At 39.5% G+C, this 20,981-nt stretch overlaps 1 protein-coding gene across 3 annotated transcripts in view; it reads right to left on the reverse strand.

Annotated features, from left to right (window-relative positions):
• The window catches only part of LOC126389219 (gamma-aminobutyric acid receptor subunit alpha-2-like), a 50,415-nt gene extending 40,004 nt beyond the window's left edge, over positions 1-10,411 (reverse strand). The window contains exons 1-3 of one of the 3 annotated variants that reach the window (XM_050042786.1): positions 9,935-10,411; positions 9,400-9,484; positions 5,715-5,830 (exon numbers count right to left, since the gene is read on the reverse strand). In XM_050042786.1, coding sequence (XP_049898743.1) covers positions 5,715-5,830; positions 9,400-9,470 — 187 coding nt within the window. In that variant the 5' untranslated portion in view covers positions 9,471-9,484; positions 9,935-10,411. Of the gene's footprint in view, positions 1-5,714; positions 5,831-9,399; positions 9,546-9,934 lie in introns of all 3 variants that reach the window. The other 2 variants (XM_050042784.1, XM_050042785.1) reach the window with 2 other exon arrangements.
• Between the last annotated feature and the right edge of the window lie 10,570 nt (positions 10,412-20,981).

Below are 20,981 nucleotides of genomic sequence, written 5' to 3' on the forward strand. Positions count from 1 at the left end.
ACAGTTGTTTTTTTGTTCTCTCCCCTGAAACCCTCTAGTGGCCCCAAGGGGACACATGTGTTCATCTTGAAAACCTCTGCCCTAGATTAATCTTTTCCATCTTTATCATTTGATTATCAGCAGGAGCTGTAAAATGTTTCAACCTACATCTCTTGTTCACGGCAATAAGACACAGCAGAGAGCTGGGATAGAGTTAAATGTCACACACCTTAAGAAAAACAACTAAACAGTAAGTCATCATTACACCTTGATATAGGAGCGTACCATTTTGTGCACAATTTAATGCAATCCATGGTAACAGCCCTGCAACAAATTTAACCTGGCTGAAACTGTGTCTGAGCAGGCTGTTCTCATGCACTGTTCGTATATATACCTGCAAAAGGTAATGTACCACAATTCATATATAACCCACATAATCATGAGCCAGTAATTCATGTATAACCCACACAATCAGAAAGGCTGCGATCACCTGAACAATGTGCTGATGGAAGTAAAGAAAGTGGTACAAAGACTGAATATCCATGTAAGGAGGCAGGTGTGGGTGGTGGATGGGTCAAACAAACACAGGACTTTCCTTTTGGTGTGAAACCAAGTGAACTTTGAGTTATTTTGAGGTACATTGTCACCATGTTTCTATTCCTTTACCTAACCTACATCATTGTACACTAAGTACGCAAAATTACATTACGCACGTGACGTGACAGCACCATTTGTGGGTCACTAATTCATTAGATATCATACAAACCACTGCATGAGAATATGTTTGTCTGAAAGGTGCTGCAGTTATTTATTTGTTTTTTTTTAAGCTGTAGGTTGTGGTCTTATCATGGGTATAGGTTTTGGGGGGGGATGCAGAGGACACATGCCCCTCAGTGAAACATAGAAATTAGCGGAGGATTTTATTCTGATGAAATGGAAATAAAAGTGCAGAAGATTGTTAGACTGTTAGCTGGTCAATATGCTGTCGTCAAACCAAGTTTCCATTTGTCAGACAATCACTAATTACTGTCCACCAAAGCATATCCTTTCCCAGCTGAAAACAGCAGTTGGTGTTATTTGGCACTTGTCGATGTCCTATGTGACGGTTGGTCCTTGTCGTATTTGTCCTGCTCCTTCTCCACTCTTTTACCCAAAATTTGTAAATCTCATTTTTAATTGGAAAAAACGATAGATAATCACAAAAGACATTCAGATGTGTCGGATTTATCATTATGGATTATTTTAGTTAGTCTTCAAAAAGACACAGCACTCCAAGGCTGCATTATAAAGCTTCTGAAATGAAAAGGATCACACCAGAGCCCTTGTTGGAGCTGCGGGATGGCTAACATTAGCTTCTGGGCTAACAACAGTAATCTCTCGCATGCAGCATTACAGATATATTTATTGTTAGTACCATTATTTTGTATATGACATAGTCACATCGAGAGTAACCTTCTATAGTGTCCAGTATGTAAGAATTTTCTAATCAGTCCAACGCTTGATGGTGAGACAGACTCGTGTATGCAGCTCAGCTTGATGCTCCCAGTGATACACTGCACAGTTTATTTTCAGATAATGCATTGTATTCAGTGGACATCATATTTATTTTTCACTCGAGGCATTCCACTTGCCTGAGCACAGAGTTAACTTGCCCTGGGCAAGTGTTAATGTCGAGCCCTGTGACAGGAAAAAAGAAATGCTTTGGTGGACATAGAGCGCTACTAGGTAGAGTGCACTGTGGCCGATTTAGTTAACTTAGAGATAACCTGCAGAATTTTTTTCCCCATCGACCAATTGATTGGTTGAAGAGTAAGTATTTTCAATCAACCAAGATTTTCTTTTGTCAGTGACAACCCTGCCTATTTCATATATGTGTCCCCCAGTGATGACACAAAACCTACACCCCTAGGTCTTGTAATTTTGGATTTATTGTATTACCTCATTCAGGTGTTCCTGTTATTTTGACCACACATCTTAGCTGTCTTTGAATTATCATGTATTAAAGTAAAATACAGAGATGAGGGACAATATAGCCACTAAGTCAAATGACTATGGAGAAAAATACAGTTTGTAATGCTCTGTGTGTATGAAGGTACCTGATGTGTAATGATGCTGTAAATAAAAACCTGTATACTTGAATATTCATACTGAGAGAGATTGCATTCAGTATATTGATGCAATGGGATTCGGGCTCCTTTTTTTGGGTGTACACCACTTAAACATGAAAACTGTCTGACTCTGTATCCCAGAATATACTGTATGTCTGAGTGAACACACTCGTGCAGCTGTGATGAGGCTCTTTTTCAGCCATTAAAAACGTGTTACAAACTAAAGCTCAGTGAAGCGTTAACATGTTTTTCCACAGATGAGACATAAAGACCTAATGTGTCTACGATGTGGAAAACTCCATCTGAGGTCATTTCTCTGTTCCTAGACTGAATTCTGCTCCATGAATGTAGCCTGTGTACATTAATGGCTACGGTGCTGCGTCTTGAGTGTTGGGAGTTTTACTCCCGCCGGACATGAACCTGATAAAAATGTATGTTCTCATGGTACTGTGCGACTGTTTTATTTATATGTTTTATTTCAGATTGCTGTTCTCTCCTAAGACTGCCTTTAATGTGATTACTTCTCCAGAGCTGTCAGATGGAGGAAAGTCATTAGTTAATGTTGTCAAAATCAATAGCTTCATTGATTCAGTCCTATACATTTACAATGGACAACAAAAATCTTGTCAAACGTACCAGGGCCAAATATATTTTTATTATATTTAGAGATGCATTAGGTTTGGTGCGTAAACCATGTTTGATGGAAGGTTTCCATGACATATGATAATTAAGTGCTTAAAAGTAAAATATTAAGCAACAGTGTTGTAATAGGCTAACATGTATGCGTTTCCTACACAGCAAATAAGCTAGCAGCACCATTACTGTAGGTCCAGTTGCACAGGCTGAGCACTGCCAAGCTAAAAGAGGTCTGTTCCCCATATGGCAGCTTCTGGACTGGGCTGATGGCCCCAGGAATTTGAATTTCAAATGGAACCAAATCCTGAGGGAGGAGCTCAGCTTTGGGGTGAGGGGCCAGCTGGAAATGAGATGCCAAACATGGAGGATGATGGGAGAGGTGAGGATGGAGAGGGAAGCACTGTGGCGCGCTGAGGCCACAGACGTGACTCTCATCCACACAAAACACAGAGTGTGTCTTCTGCAGAGAGTGGAAAATACTGAAGCCTATCATACTTTTGTGGCTTGAAATTTATTGTATCAAACCTCACAGGCACCAAGGAAAATCATTTTTTGATAGCTACATTTCACTAAAACATAAAAAATATATTATATTGTATATTATACAACATATTATTATATTCTATTATTTAATATTTCATTTTGAGATCTTTTGTTGAGCTCTTCCAACATGTAGATTTACTTGTATTGCAAAATGACATTAATCACATCACACAACCCATGTGATTATACACAAATCTGGCAACCTCTTTGTGTGTTTGCTGCTGCTTGCAGCAAAGGTTATCAATTTTCTAAATTAACTCAGATAATTGATGACAGATTTTAGCATAAAATGTAGTTTTCTATGTTTTAAAAAAAAATCCCTTCAACTAAACATAGGCCAGTGTTTGGGTTTAATGAGCATGTTAACCGATGACTTTAAGCCAAATAACATCCATGCTTTCTCATAGTAATATACATAAATGGTTGGCGTAAATAATAAACAAATTAGTTTGTATTCAAAATTGATTAACATAGAACTGAAGGCTTAAATGAGGACACATATATGTCCTGTTTGTGTTCTCAACAGCTGCTGTAGCGACAAGCAACCACGATGCATTTGGCTTAGAGTCACAAGTTAACACTCACTCGTTAAACTGAAACACAGAACAACATCGTCCTACATGTTCTGTTTCTGATGCCAACTAAATTATGTTTACTTTGTGGTGTTACTTTAAGGCAACTAACTAAATACAATAACGGCACATATGTGGTGAGCATGGACTTTTGGCTTTTATTTTATGAACATTTCCGGAGTCTACTTCCTGTGTGGGTTGTGTGCTGCTGTGTTTACCTGTCTCCAGAGGCTTCTCCTCTCCCCCGCCCTACACTGAGGCTGAGTGCGCACACCTGAGAGTCATCTGCAATCAACGGGCTTTAAGACTGCCACCGACTCTAGCCTTAGCGCCAGAGTATTTGCGACTGCACGCAGTGGTATCTCGGCTCCTCTGATCCTCCAGTGATTTGAGTAATCTTGCAAGTTTGATTGTGTTTTTTGATCTTCAAGTGTTTAACCCTCGTTCTCCTACCTCTTTTTTCCAGTGTCTCCCTCCGTGCCTCACTGCTGCCCACAGCCCAGCACTCTCACCTGGTTTTCTCACTCTGCACCTGGACTCCGGATCTCCTTTGTTCTCTGCATTATTCTGGCACAATAAAACTGTTAAACCTTTTGCCTCAATCTGTCTGCATTTTGGGTCCATAACCTCGCTGCCACCACAACATAGTTGATTAATTGGTTAACTGATTGGTCTGTTGGACCAACACAGCTCCTAGACAGTGTGACATTAGTCAACTAATGTTAGCTACGTTAGCAAAGCCGCGTTGACTTAGCTGATGTTTCTGTTTCATAATCAGTTTTTCCCTAAAGTTGCAGTTTGCTACTACTGTTTGATCAGCTAAGAACTACACATGTTTTGATGTTGTCAGAAGTAATGTTACATAGTAGGTAAAGATAAAAGTAGAAAAACACTTTTTAGGACAGCCTGCACCCAAGCATGCACATATTGTAAGGGGATGCCACCATAGTAATGACAACTTGTTTGCCTCTGGTACTCACCCAGATTCATCAATACCCAATATATGTACATAAACACACACAATTTAGTTAACTGTAAGTACCGTAACTACCTAAATACTTAATTAGTTTTTCAAGCTTGAGATATACCATAACATTCTCTGACCATTCAGAGTGAAGCGGCTTGACAGATTTCCATTGAATCAACACTAACCATTGTGCCAATAATGGCAGACATGTTGTGCTTTCTGTGCACTTAAAAGTGCAAACATATCCAGGAACTACTTTAAATGTTGCAATGTCTAGGTCTAGTCATACCCGATCATAACAAAACTAACCTTTAATGCTACATTTTAGTCAAACTGCTCCTTAAAGATGACATAATCCAAGACGGAATGGATAGATTGATGTTGCATCCAAATCCATACAGATTTCCAAAGTTCCAGCATTTTACTTTGACATTAATTCAACCATGTCCCTACAGTAAAACTAGCATTCCAACCATGCAGCACAGCCAAACTGACGCAGCACCCACACTTAATTTCCTCCAGTATCTTAGAGATTCAGCGGGCATTTTCTGGAAAAACTCAAGCGAGAATACAGCCCTCCACAGGGTCAAATGTGGTCAGTTTGGCTGCTGTGACTTTCCAGGAAGTGGAGTGAGTGTTATATAACCTAAATGTTTTGTGCACAGAGTGTGCTTGTCAGTTTATTCTTGAGGGGATTGTTGCCAAAGGTTATCAGCACTACAAATCTGATGTTAAATGCAGTGTTCGCACTCCAAATGAGCCATCAACCATTTAAAAAAGACACGTGTTATGTCATAATAAATGGAAGCACAAAAAATCTAACAAGAAAGTTAAATAGTACCATCTAAAAAGTACAGATATTAAATCATAAAGTTCCCTCCATCTACGGATAATAGATCATTTCCTTACCCCCGAGACCTGGCCGTAGACGGTTGTCATATCCATCCAGCAGGCTATCCAGGATCCGTGTGAACAGCGTGATGTTGGTTTTAAAGGCATCAGATGCAGTATCGGCATTCACTGACCTAGTAGACAGAAACACAATAACAACATGACCAGCTAAGGGACACTTCAACAAACAGGAATTTGTTTGATTAAATTTTAATTGTACTTAGACTCATAACTGTGTTTTCCACAGAGGCCTGATTTATGAAAAAAGGGGTCGTTATGATCTGGCAGAGACTTCATACATGCCCACACAGACACACACATACACATTGTTTCTCATCCACATGGATGACCCAGTTCAAGGCAGAACATTTGTGAGCCATCTGATCTTGGAGCCAAAACACAACTGAATATGCAAATGTAATCAGAGCTAGAGATTCATGGTAAATAAATTCAGATAAGGTCCTACATTAAAGCTCGACATATTCACCACTGTCGGCAGCTCTGGTGTAACAGCCACAGGTTATGGGCATATTTTAGGCTACTTAAAGCAGATAATGTCTATACAATATTAATTATGTTTCACATCTGGGTATTATCTGTTTGGACTATGCTTCTTTAATTACCATCATTTTGATGTTTTTATTTTCAAGTACAGAATGTTCTCTAGTGTAGCAATAGCGTGCTGCAGGAATAAGTCCTAAAACCCAGAAATAAGTGTTAGCATTTAAGCGCTCCCACTTTCCTCATGTCAAAGTCAGCTTGAATGGGTTCACGGTTAGGTTCCCTAAAATAAGGTTTGTAGTCAGCACAAGCTGAGGAGGCTTTCACGTCACATAAAATATGACAGTTAATACCCCAGTTGTGAATTTTGATACCTTTACGTGTCTTAAAAAAGACAGATGCTAACAAGCAAGACTACAGAGCGTCACCACACCAAACATGGCTTTACAGACTTGTTGTGGTGGTGACGTTGAAGTCGTGATCATGGTGTAGTTCATTTATAGCCTAACATTAGCTTTTTTCTTCTAGCAGTTGCATTTATGGTTAAAAAAATCCTAAAATCGTATCTTGCTGACCAAAACGTGTAGGTATCATAAACTTTTATTTGCCACTGAACTTATTTGCTGCAATAATCTAAAATTAATGGAAAAGTCCTATTGGCTTTTTGTCAGGGAACCAGGGCAATGCTAACGTCTGTGTTGGCCTACAGATAAGCATCATCCCTGCAGCACTCTACAGCGCTTTGCCACAGTTTAAGTATCAGAGCAGCCAGCATTGTTAGCATTGCAGTAGAAAGAGCATCAAATCAAATCGTCATCAAACCTGCATTAGCATGTGTAAGAAAAATTAGGTGGGGGAAATAATGAACTCTCACATGTATCCCTTAAACAAAGTTCATTCACAACTGTTTCGCTTATTTTTATTGTTTTGTGCTAACATTAGCTTCTTACGTTAGCTATCTAACTAGCTAGCTAATTTTCGAGGCTTGCTTGTTAGCTAGCAAGTAGTGTTAACTTAGTGTTAGTGGTAAAGTTGAAAATATTGGGAATTTCTAAAACATTCTAGCTTTCTCACCCTTGGAGACAACAACTACAGAAGTTGAAATAAATGAGTGGCAGAATGGTGACAAGCCACAATTGCTGGCAAAAAAATAAATAAAAAATGAAATAAATCTAATCTTTAGAAAAACAGTCAATTCAGCTTCAATAACAGCAACATACTGTATTGGTAATGTTAGGGTATTTTGTTCAACTTAATCATCCTGGCTCCCTCAACAAAAAGCCCATCTTCCAATTTATCAATTGGATTTTGGATTATTGCAGAAAATAAGCTCTGTGGCAAACACTAGTTTATAATACTTAATGTTACACATTTTGTTCACCAAGATCATCTTCACAAATCAACACCACTTTTTATGATTTTTGAAGCTTAGCCTAAATGTAATCATTAAAAGTGAAAGCTAATGTTAACGTTTAATGCTATTAAACAAACACCACACCGCTATTAGCCAAACACCCACACAGACAATGAAATGACATAAAAGCTGCTGCTAGAACTAGGCTATCTATTGATTTTTAAAATTTTATATATATTATTACAGATTTGTTAACTGTATGTACACAAAGCACTTTTTATGTTTGACAGTTGTATTTTTAACTGCTATTCTGAGAGTCAATGCAACAAAATTTCGTTCTAGTGCACTGTTATCTATTCTATTCTACTCAGCCTGTCCACAACAACAAGGCTGTAAAGCCATGTTCAGCTTGATGACGTTCTGTAGTTCTGTATTGTCATGACAATGGAATTCCTAACTTCGAATATTATTATATAATATTCAATACCATTTTCAATACGACAGGGGGAAATTGGCATCGGGGTATACGGGTTAAATATCCATTAGAATATTAAAATAAACATAACAAAGCCATAGCATGACAATGATGGCTTTCCTTTATTCGTTGTTGAGAACAGCAGATGACTGTAGTAAACATTAACAATAAGAGAGAGTGTAAAAGTGCAGCTGGTAGCCTACTTACATATTGATGCTGTGTAAAAAAAATAATTCAGAATCGATATGTATCGATAAATCGATAAATTGGACAGCACTAATGAGACCTTCCGCTTCCCATTCTTTCACAGCAGACATTTTGACTTATCATGGTAGGAAAAGCATGTGTTAATTAATAATAACAATGGCTCTACTCTATCAGGGGATTCCAGTTTGACAGTAAGCCAGCATTTAGGCCTATAACACCAAGACCCAAAAACCATAGCAGAATTCTGCCAAAATATATATTTTTTTTACACCTGTGCTTTTATCACTATGACAAAAAAAAGGTCTTCTCTGAAAAAGGCCTACAGCCACTAGGCAATGGACTACTTGGCCCCAGACGAGTTCTTATTGCACATTGGTGGGGGCATGGTGGATAACGGATTCAGTGGCCTTATTTAAATCGCCTCTCATGCCTCTGACATCGTCTGTTTCTTTCTTTTGCCAACTGTCCTCTAGTGTGAGCACTCAAACGACCTAAACTGTCACTCCCAATATTATAAGACACCTTTACACCTGATGTGATAATGTGAGATGTCTTGTGATAAAACAGTGGGTGCCTAGCTGTAGTAAAAATGAAGGTGCACAGCAGGTTAGAATCATCAGGCATATCAATTTTAAGTAATAAGGGCTATAAATATACAGTATATCTAGGCTAAATACTATTTGTTGGTAGCTGTATTCTAATTGAAAAAGAGGCTAGTTGGCCACAAAATTACATTTCAAGGTTAATATTGGACATAGCTATTATCCTAATTTAGAATAGGCTGTTAAAACAAGGATTAATGTCCTGTTATATAGATTGGCTAATAAAACCCAAGCTGATCTATGGAATCTGTAATACCAAATAACCTTGGAAATCAGTATGGGTTATAAAGGCCTGCATTAGAAATTGTAGTACAGCTGCGAAAGGAGATAATTACCCCCACACATGGCCTCTGGGTTATTTTTACGGTCAGACTGAGGATACTGAAGGCGGTGAAATGCCTCTCCTCCTGCGCACTGACTGTCCACTGATAATGACTCCAGCGTGATAAAAACTTGACAAATGGAGACCTCCATCACGTCCCCAGAGACACGGTGAGTGATCCCCGGCCTGCACCTTGAACACTATCACCGCTTCGAGGCGTCTCCCATTCAAAAAACACTCACCTGGTTTTCCAGAGAGCTGTGAGCGCCAGCAGGCAGATGAGAAGTAGAGGAGCGCTCTCTCTGCTCCACATGGCTGCTTCAACACCTACACACAGCAGGACAGCCGCTGGAATGAATGGAGGCTCAATTTAACCGGCTTGGCATGCCTGTGGATTCATATGTGACCCATACAGTCATTATGTCCATCACTTATTTTTGGGGATTCCCCTCAGCACGAGAATATAAAGGGAAAAAATAGACGAAGAAGCAGCAGAGACAGCAACTGACAGCAATTAGTATTCACTGACACGTCCCACGCCTCCACTCACTGAACATTACTGTTACCAAAAATATTGGATCAAGTCAGTACACCGAGCTCTATCACCAATTCAGACGACAAAACAACAATTACATGCAGAAAATAAGCGATAATATGAGAGAAAATGTGAGATCCAGCTCCTCTCCCACGCTTTCCACCATCTCTCCACATAATAAATAATAATACAATAAACCTTTGTGTCTAGGGTTGGGGGTTAAAAAAAAAAAAAAGACTCACCTCAAGTGCAGAAAGTACCTGCTGCAGCTGGAATCGTCGAAGATGCAAGAAAGTTAAAGACAAATCACCGCTCGCTCCTGTTTGGATGAGACTGAATGAGTGCAACTGTGTCATGAGAACAAAGCTGCGAGCATTGATAAATCATAGTCCCAGCCAGCAGCACGAATGCACCCGAAATGCATTGGCTTTCATTGTGTCCCCAATTTTTTTTTCCTTCAAATAAATTTATAAAAATGAGACGCAAAGAAATTAAATGAAAGCGTAAAAAAATACGTATTAAAAAACAGCAGCTGCTAGAGCTGATCCTGGCTTCAAATTGCCCTGTTCAGCACCCCCCCTCAGCTGGTTAAAAAAAAAAAACGCTCGATGTGAATCGTGATAAGCAAGAAGCACATCTCAGTCTCCCTCATCTCCACACAAAAACTACAAAGGCTGAGGAGGAGAAGCACTGGGTCCTAGAGGTAGTTTGCTATGCACTGAGCCTCCTTCCTGCAGCCTGCAGCTCAGACCTTGGAATGTCAGCATCTTAATGAATGTTGTTTCCACTCACAGCCAATATATAGGCTGCACCGTATCGATTATGCAAAACATCCAGTCGTCTTGCATCGTTGTGATGGAAATGGCATGATTAGAAATGGAGTTCAACCATTTTGGGTGAGACAGATGTGTTTTTGACAGATATGTGTGTGTGTGTGTGTGTGTGTGTGTGTGTGTGTGTGTGTGTGTGTGTGTGTGTGTCAACACTCGACATAGACTTGATTTTCTTTTAATTTTCAGGCTTACACACTAAAAATAATCTGTTAATTTGGACCTGGATATTTACTGGAATGGAAAAGCCTTTAACACAGCAAATAGACCATGGGACACCCCACTAAAGGGCTGATTAATGACTGTGTGTAGTGGATAAGCAGCAACCTTACAGCAGCAACATTTTTAATAATTTAAGGTGAAGTCAAACTCTGGGTACACGCCTGACTTGAAATTAAGGATTCATTAACTGATTACAAGAGGGAAAAAAGCATATGCATGGTAAACTTATGTATGTGTGGTCACTTTTGACACTGCTGTACAAATATGTAAAATGTAAAAAATGTACAGTATCACGAAAGGTAAATATCGGTCTGAACATAAATTGGTTTTAATAAAAGATGTTTTTCTTTGTTGTGTGTGTGTGTGTGTGTGCGTGTGTGGGGGGGAGACAGAGAAAATGGATGGCCCTCTTGACACTTTGCTGTTGCTAGGACTGTGTATTGTGGTAGAAATACTCAGCCTTTTCAAACATTTATTGTGGTTGCAGTGTTTACAGCATGTAGGCTCATTTCTCTGGATTGCCTCAAATCAGAAACTGACAAATAAATCAAAACTCAAAACCACTACTATAACTCAAAATAGTTTCATATTATTGCTTTGCTTCCAAATTGTGTCCCATCCTCTGTGCGGAGCGTTGGGAGCTGTTCTTTCAGCACCACATGCTGTAGACACAAGAGCATTTAGTTGGGGAAATATAACTCCATTTGACATGTCACTACTTTTGTGCAACAATACTTCTGAATGCAACACCAGTGTGCAAATCAGTGGTTGCACACATGTGGGCCCTGAAATAAGGTGCATGTTTATTTGTATTTCAAAAGGCATGTTTTCACATCCTTATGAGACACACTGGGCCTTTTAACAAACTCCAACTCTGTAAACATGTCTGTTGGTGGGAAGGAGGGGAGGTGAATGGGTCAAACAGAATTGGACTTTGACCTAGGAGACTGCAGTTTGCGTCCCATGTGAGATCAAAACTCAGTGTTTGTTTTAACATAATGTTACGTCACTGACATATCCCTGTGTGAAACCCGAAGTCACCATTGTTTTAACGTAATGTTACATAATTTGCAAACAGTCGTTGCACATACTGTGACATTTTTATGTCAAGTTACATAAGACACTGACTTATTTTAACCAAAAATATGATCTTTTTTTCTAAACCTACAAGTTTGCCATTGATTTGGGGGGGGCGGGCTCATTCATGAGACCTTTGCAGGGGGCCCAGACGATTTTTAGGGGGGTCTGTTTGAATTAACCAATACACAGTAAACCAGTGAAGAGAGACAAAAAACATTACAAAAATCTGATTGTTGGAGACTTTATTTCATAAATTCCATGAAACATTATTTCAGTGCCAAATGTAAGTCTGTAGCAATTAAGAGCAAAACTGAACAGAACACACGTGAGTTCATTCTTGCAGAGAAAATAAATAAACATCAGAATGTCTTTTGTCCAAAGATTTGAGAAAATGAAGTTGATTGTGACTTGTTTCATGACTGGATTACCAACTGGCCTGGGCCCCAGCCCCCAGGGGACCCCAGAAGAACACCAGAAGAAAATGTTGGAATTGTTCATCACAGATAACTTACATTTGTATGTTTCATATCAATGTTTATAGAGTTATGTAGGACATAAGCTGACTTTGTTGTCAGAAGGTGGAAAGGATGATGGATGTGTAACACCTAGGTGAGACGCCTGCCCAGCTGCAGACCACTGTTCTAGAGCACCAAACCACAGTGAGTCATGGCTGTTTCCAGCAGCTTTTTAGCCACCAATCCAGGCTGTCTTTTAGTAACACATCACAGTGTTCCCATTTGGGATAGTGCCACAAAAAACAGTTGATTTTAACCCAGACATCGCTGCATTTCCTGCCGGGGGAAAAAAAAAAGTCCTTTTCCTTTTTTTTATGACCACAGTTTTTTATTTTCCATGTTTCAGGACATTACAGTACAGTAACAAACAAAACAATACAGACACCTAAACAGGATATCCACCTACAATGTACAACACAGGTACCACATAACCAAATTTAAAAAAAAAACAAGAAAAAAAACACATAATAAAACAAAACATGTTCAAAGGCGTTCAGTTGTCTAATAGTTATAGTCTTCAATGGTGGTTTTAGACAGCAGGAGTAAAGGTTACTTCACCACATCGCACTAGATCTAACTTGGTAGGTGCACAGTCTAGTCAAGGGGGTGTACCGTGGTCCTATAAAAGGCAGCTCTCTTAAAGATTATGGCCCTTTAATAAAATCAATATATTTTCCCCATTTGGCATGGTATGTGTCAAGCCGTTGTATCATCCTGTATGATAACTCTTCATATGCTGCTACTGTACCTAAATAAGTGAACCACAGGCTAGATGGGGGGATATCTTCTGATTTCCATTCCCTAATAAGTAGCTTATGACCCAGCATCATGGCTGTGTGGATCCATTTTGTATGTGATTCAGGAATGCCCTTTAAAGGGGCAGGGTCCCCCAGAACATACAAACTCAGTCGGAATGGAATGTCTTGACCCATGATTAGTTTCATGTTTTCATGAATTGCTGTCCACCACATCTGAACCTTGGGGCAGGACCATAGCAAATGCATAAGGGTGCCTGGGGCCTGCTTACATCTCCAGCATGTTGGTTCCTCCCTTAACCCCGCCCTATGTAATTTTGTAGGGGTCCAATAAGCCCTATTTAGGATTTTAAATTGTATTAATCTAGTCCTGACCTCTCGAGAGGATTTTTTTTAAGATTTTGCAAAATGGAGCTCCACTCTTTATCATTAAATGACTGACTTAGGTCTGCCTCCCATGTCCGTCTAAGGCCATCCATCCGCTCACCTAGCCTATCCAACAGAGCAGAGTAGAATAATGAGGCCTCTTTACCCTTACCAAAGGCACCAAGTATTTCCTTAAGGATATCTGGACTTGAGAGAGTCACTTGAGGATCTGGAACAGCATGGTTAAGTAAGTGTCTAATTTGCAGGTATCTCCAAAATTGATTCTGAGGTATACCATATTCCTCTTTCAACATAGTAAAAGATTTAAGTACGGACCCATTATATATATATAAAAAAAAAGTCCTTTTCCTAACCATAGACATGTTTTTGTGCCAAAATCTAACCACAGGGGACCTGTGTGAAAATACTGTTTTTATAACATGCACTATTTTTAGTTTACATTATGCTCAGATGGTGCATATTTCTAAATATTTTTTTGTCGGTTGGAACTGGAAGAGAATCAGTAGGGGCCCAAGAGCCAATTTTTGCCCCAGAGCCTCCTATTTTAAGTTTAATCTGGTCATGGATCCTTTGAGCTTACAGCTGTGCTAAATATATATTTTTAAAAACGTGCTGTATTTCAGGTAACTGTCGCAGATGCTGAGGCAGGTTATAAAAAGGACAAGAGAGCATTAGGGAGACGTGGTGTTTGGTAACCCAGCATATACTCTGATTTAAGAGACAGCAAAGAAGGTGAGTACTTACTCTCACACACACACTCACAAACGCACACAGATCAAAACAGACCACTGGACCTCAGGGGTCGGACCATTATCAAGCAGTCGCTGCCTTCCTTTGCTATACTTCAGACTAGAAGGCTGTCCCATTGATCTCTACTCTAATCCATACCTGTGACAGGTGATCGATGAGGCAGGTCATCTCAATAACAGCGACCCTCGGGCCCGTCATCAGCTCCAACAAAGCAGGTAGGCAGGAAACGGCCAGCTGAGGGAACGCAAGGGCATCGAGGACAAAAAAAACAAAACCTCCTCCTTTGGTCTATTAAACTGTGTTTGCATGTTTAGTTTTCCTCTAAACTTGGGTTTTCCTTGCGCTCCTAGCCTCTGTGTTACACACTCTTACAGCACATTGTTTATTGCAAGATGTTGCATCATACTCAGCCTACTGCCAGGCCTGAGTGTGTCCCAGTTGGGCACAATGAGTGACAATGCATATTGATCAGGTCCAAGTAGTGGAAGGTAAGCAAATGACTCCAGGTTGAAAGGTAGCTGTACATATGTTATTAAAATGAACCCTTTTATCTGTCTGACGTTTTTAGGATCAGCAGCATCGTGAAATGGTGTGCAGAAGGGAAAGATCTTAAAATCCTCCTGAGTTAACATGTTAAAACACACAATACATAGATTTATGTCACCTTGATTAAAGTCACACACTAAATGTGAATATTGCAGTCCAAATATGCAAAGTTATTCATCATTAGTGTGATTAATGAAGGGCTGAGTAACTCCAATCTGTCCTTTTTGTTGGTAACAGACTTGTCAGTTAACCATTTGTTTGTTTTTGCAATCATTTAGGTTCCAACAGACGGATTACCTGTAAACAGCGAGAATACCAGGGGAGCAATACAAATGCAGATTCAGACAGGCAGGGATTGACTGATGTGCTTTGAGTCAGTGGGGGAGCAGCTCAATAATGATCTGGTCGATCAAAAAAAAACACAGGTAGCAGAAAAGTGTGTAGCTGCCTCGGTGCATTTAAACAAGCTGATTGTTTTCCTTGTCAGAATAACTATAAAATGAAAAGGTGTATCTAAATATAATCTGTGATTGCTGTCTGAACAAAAGCATCTTCTTGTTATAGAATGGAATACAACTGAATAAAATACTTAACAGACATGGGGGGTGATATGATGCACATGCATGCACACAAATGTACACATAGACACACATGCATGCACATACACAATGTCCTCTGCTGGAGACACACAGTAACTCACTCCACATAGATTTGGAAACAGATGTGGGAAAAGTGACCGCATCAGCACACAAGGACGTTTCCATGACTGGGTTCCATGATTTTCGGCTCTCCGACTCGAAGCAGTGTTATCACACCCAGCTCAGTTTGCTGTATTTGTCATCACGCTGAGCAGCTAAACATAACATCAAATCTGGTGCCTTTGTTATGGTCCTGATATAAGCTTAGAGCACCAGGTGGTTTTTGACTCTGCTGACATTTTTTAGGGGGAGAAAATACCTGAGCCAGTCATGCAGCGTGTTGTTGTCAGTTGCATGTCAGCATGGGTTGATTCACCAGGCAATGCTGGAAATGCTAAACCAGTCTCAGGCCTGTTACCTCGGCAACAAGCCATGCATGGCAGAAGAACGATGTTGTGAGAGAAAAAAGATGAGGAGCCCATCGAGGAGCTCTGACACTCTTAAAGTGATAGGTCACCCTCAAAAATCCTTTTGCTATATACACAGCACACACACACACACACACACACACACACACAAACACACACACACACACGTGGACAAACATGTACACACATGGTAATGGCACATTAACCATTATATTCATCCTTGTTTATTATTCCTCATACTAAAGGCTCAAATTCAACATGTCAAATAGAATATTTATATTCTGACTGTAATGTTACTTTATCTATCTCAAAACCTATTAACTGACTTAACCAAGTCAGTTAATATATAAATATAAAGGCTCTGTCACATTTAAATGTGCATATAAGTCAACATGCCCGAACACTCATGGATACTATGTTCATTCTACATTCAGAGAGTTAAAGCAGGGGTAGGCAGTTTTTACTGTGGTGTCACTGGCCAAAAATCCCATAATAAACTTTGAGCATGTTGTAATTCAAGTGGTCTGAGAGAACACCAGACCTCTGCACCTCCTCTTGGCTCTGTTTACAGGCTTTAGAAAATCTAGCCTGTGATGGGAGACTTTGGCAAATCACAGGTCATTTCAGAGAGGAAGCTGTTCTAAAACATGCATGTGTACACCCCTTTAGTGAAAGCTTGATTTAATGGTGGAGAATCCTGCGGAGAAAGTTGCTATTCCAGTGTTTGCAACAACTGGCTACACTGCAAAGCAACGCAAAAAGGAAAAGGGACTTGTAAAAAGAAAGACTACAAAAATAAGAACAATATGTTGCTAACAGTTTAGCCTTCTGTGCATGGCTCACATTAGTGCATGTGAGTCCCTGTGTGTGTATCCCACTGGCTGGCATATCATTGCTGCTCTGCACTTATACGGTGGTCACCGACAACGCTGTCTCAACTGTGGTGACAGAATGGTGTTGTTTGTACCCCTCCCAGGTTAACACTGTTAGCTCTGTCAGCACTGTTGATGCTGCTAACACTGTCCACGCTGTTAGCACTATTAGCTGTTAGCACCGTTAGCCGCTAGCCACTGGCTCAGCCACCTCCATGTTGAGAGCCATGCGCAGGTATTCCCGGCCCAGGCTCTGAATCATAGATATGCTCTGAATGTTACACAGCTCCTTTAAGAGAAGTGGATAACATGTTTCAAGATGGCACCATATTTATTCCAGTAGAATTTACTCACAAGTTTTAAAGGTCTCCGCAGGTTTCTGTGGCGTGTGTCTTGGCCTTTTTAGATTTCGTTGGACTGAATGGATCAATTTCTGGTAATACAAAAGTTATGTTTTTTAAGTCTTTTTTGGGTAGTTGTGACAAATGTATTTATTTATTAATTGGTTTATTGTATTACAGTCATTTCCTTTGTAATGACTGTGTATGAGAAAACGTTTTTTGGATGGGTGTGTGTCATGTGGTCTTGCAATTGTAAGCACCATGCCATGAGGGCCTGGAGGGCTGATCCTGGGAACTTCCACTGACACAACTTAAAAGGACTGTAGCCATTAAAAATAGGGTTCACATTTTTTCAAGTTTATTCAAAAATAATAGTCAGATGCCCAAAACAGATTTTGCTAGTTGTGACAATACTTCCTGTTTATACGGGCTATTAAAAGATCCCTCTCTAATGCACTTTAATGTAACCTGAGAACCAGACGAATATGTAAGTTTATGTTTTATTTGCTCTAGCAGATTTGCATTTGCAAGTAGAAATAAAAATAACTTTCAAGGTTAAATAAAGTAAAAATCTAAAAAAAAAGTTCATAAATTGCTTGATGACTTCACATTTTTTAGTTGGTTTTTTTTTCCCTTTACCTCTTAAGGACCACGATATAGAAACTGACGAAATATCAGATAAATTACACAAGCATCAAGACGGAAACATAAAACGTCTCAAGTGTATGGGTGCACCAAAACCGGAGTATAATAAATCATTTGAGTATGTTCAAACAAAGTGTGTACTGTACACTGGAGTAAATGGGTAAAACAAAGAACATGCACGCACGGTGTATTTGTTTACCCAAAACAAATTCAGGGAAAAAAAGAAGAAAAAGAATAGCCTCGTACAGAAACTTGAAATTCGTCAGGAGGAATTAAAAGGCCTGAGTGTTTGATTGACAGGTGTGGAGCAGAAACACCTCAGAGCTCAGAGCCCTGAGCACCACAGATGGAGACAGATAAAAGTTCACTTAGAGTTCATGCCACTGGCTGCCAGATGATCTCACTGTTACACAGTGGTAAGGCTACAACTCTTATTTTTGACCTCTTGTTGTATCTAATATAACTCAATAGATGAATCACAGGCACATTTAGCTTCTAAAAATTAAAAGGTCACTTTCATGACCTTGTCAATGCTATTTATGTGGCGGGAGTATCCTGCACTCACTGTTGCTAATTTCCCTCAGGTTACCAAGGAAACTAAACCAAGTGCAATTCGACAGTCCTCTGTGTTTTGCTGGTCATATTGCGTCTGTCATCTTCAGCTCCAGAGTTTCTACAATAATTCCCTTTTTATCCACGGCTAAATTTAACTGCCGAGCCAGTGTACAAACAGCAGAGAGCTAAACCGTGGGCTCTCACACCTGGTTCCTGCTGCACACGGTCACATGCTGAACAACAGCTCAGTATCAGTCACGATACAGAAGAGAGAGACAAACACAGAAATTACAGGGATTTTAGATCTGGGACCTGTAGTGGGCAGTTTTATATTGTGCCATTAAAACAGTACAAAGCTGACGAAGCATGATTGTTTGGCATGTTTACAAGAATAGGTGTGCACAGTTTTTTTCCTTTATGAATGGTGTTAAAAGATGAGTGCCAGCGCATCTTTCAGTTGACCAAAATGACAGAAGTATATTCCTGTTGTAAGACGTACCACAGTGCATAAGGATTCATCCTTCAACAAAAATATACTGTGGAATAAGCCTGAAATTGTGGCAGTTTAAAAATGTACTCTCTGTCTGTCTCTTCCTGATCAGACGTTTGCATGAGTAAAATTCATGTAAACTTAAGAATTTAGAAATCTAATGTTATGAACAGGACTGTAGTTCAGATGATGCGTAACAATGAGGACACTGAAGTAATATCCCCTTTATTATTTATGAAAAGTCCAGTTTTCTATTACACTTTTCTATCAAAATTAGCGGGTATATGTGGGTTTTCTTAAACACAGGAAAAAGTGTGCCAAATTCAATGTCACAAACATGATGAAAAACAGCTTAGTAAACAGTAGAAAGTAACAGTCCAATTTGGAATGATGTTCTTGAGCTGCTAGTGGAGATGGACAGAATCTTTTGCTGAGATGACAAAGGGCCTGTTTACACCTGGTACTAACATGCGTTGTGGCGATTTTAACACAAGCGGACAGCAGAGACACATCACCGTTCACACCTGTGTCTATCATGCATATCTAGCTGACCACTTGTGTTCTGTCAAAGGGTGTTATGTAGTCCACATTCTCACTACCATGCTCACTAGTCACGTTAGCAGTTGATATTGCTTTCAGCAGCTTTCAACACATCTGCTTCCATAGGGCAAAACGATGGATGGTCATGTAACACTTCATTCAACTCATCATAAAATGGGTAAGTTATACAGCATTAGCATGCTGTTACTGAAACAACCACCATAGTCCCTGCCAGGTTTGCATTAGGATGCATTAGAGTTTGAACTAACAAAGATATGCGGTCAAATGTTCCCCAGACCACCTCGGCCAACGGTGTAAATGATCGGATCACAATGCGTCTTGATGGTTGTTTACAACTGTGTTTAGCGCTGTACGATTCTGATTAGATCACTCAAGCTGCAGGTCAATACTCGTTATAAGAAGGCTCAAAGAGTTGGGGAAGCTATCGACAGAGCTGACATAGCATTGCGCCAGAAACGGGGGAAAAATTAGCGTGTCCATCCAGGTGTCATGTTTCCATCAATGCCGATTGGAGCTGTAGCCGATAAATACCCGTGACTACTGCAGAGTCATTTGTCCTGGAAATGAGTACTGATTGTAACCTTTCCCACAAAGACAAAAGCCAGATGTTACTGGGTGTTCTGTCCTGTGGGAAAGTAGCTTTACAGTTAAAAACTTGCACACACTGGGAAAGGTTTTTTCCAGTGTTTTAACATGTACTCAATAAACCAAATTTGTCTACCTTTAGTCCTATAAAAAATAAATTAATAAAGAACTAGGCCTGGGTGTCAATATTATTGCGTACATGAAACCTTACCTTTGTGAATATAAATAAATATTTTGACCTTTTTCTTTATAAAATATTCAAAGAATAATTTGGGAGTGAACTGGGGGACTCATGACTTTGATGATGTTGACGAATGATGATTAGTAATAGTAGAAATAGTAGTAGTAGTAATAGTATGCAAGGTGAAGTTGTCTGCTGCGTGGTTCAGTCCATCAGTACAGAGGTGCACTGTGGATACTTCTAGTTGCTGCTGGAAAATCCAAACAGCCACTAGATGGCACAGAAGGTTTAATACTCTTTCATTTTATTCTGCACTTCTATACCAGTGAGTAAATTCCCAGGATAAGTGTTTTTTAATCAAGAAAATCTTAATGTTTTGTGTGTGTGGTCTTCATCATCCATCTCTGATTTCATTCTGGGGGGATCAGTTCTTCATTATATGCCACCTGTGACATCCTTATTGATGCCTTTTTGCTCTTTGCAGCTTCTCACATTTCTATCTGTCAGCTGTATAATTGTTTTTCTCTCTCTAATGCAATAAAAAAGAATGATTAGTGTCTTATGAATATTAATTTGTATTTGTATATCCCTTATCATCATTAAATGGTTAAAATTAAAACAAGCAAATACTGTGTATAAAACTTTTAATATAAAATGCTGAAAAGGAAAAAAAACCTATCAGTGTTTTACACTGTAATTATGCTATGTGCTATTTATCAGTGAGCGATATTTCCATTATTTAAGAATCCCAACTTATGGGGTATGATTATTATTTACCAGATCTTAATCACTGCTTTCACGGGTCCACTTCAATTTCTCTCAACAAGAAAACACATATGTATTTGCATACAGATGTTATGTTTTGTAGTAAATAGTATGAAAGGCGATCAGACAGACAAGGACAGTCA

Source organism: Epinephelus moara, chromosome 4 (assembly GCF_006386435.1).
Source record: "Epinephelus moara isolate mb chromosome 4, YSFRI_EMoa_1.0, whole genome shotgun sequence".
Classification (NCBI taxonomy): domain Eukaryota; kingdom Metazoa; phylum Chordata; class Actinopteri; order Perciformes; family Serranidae; genus Epinephelus; species Epinephelus moara.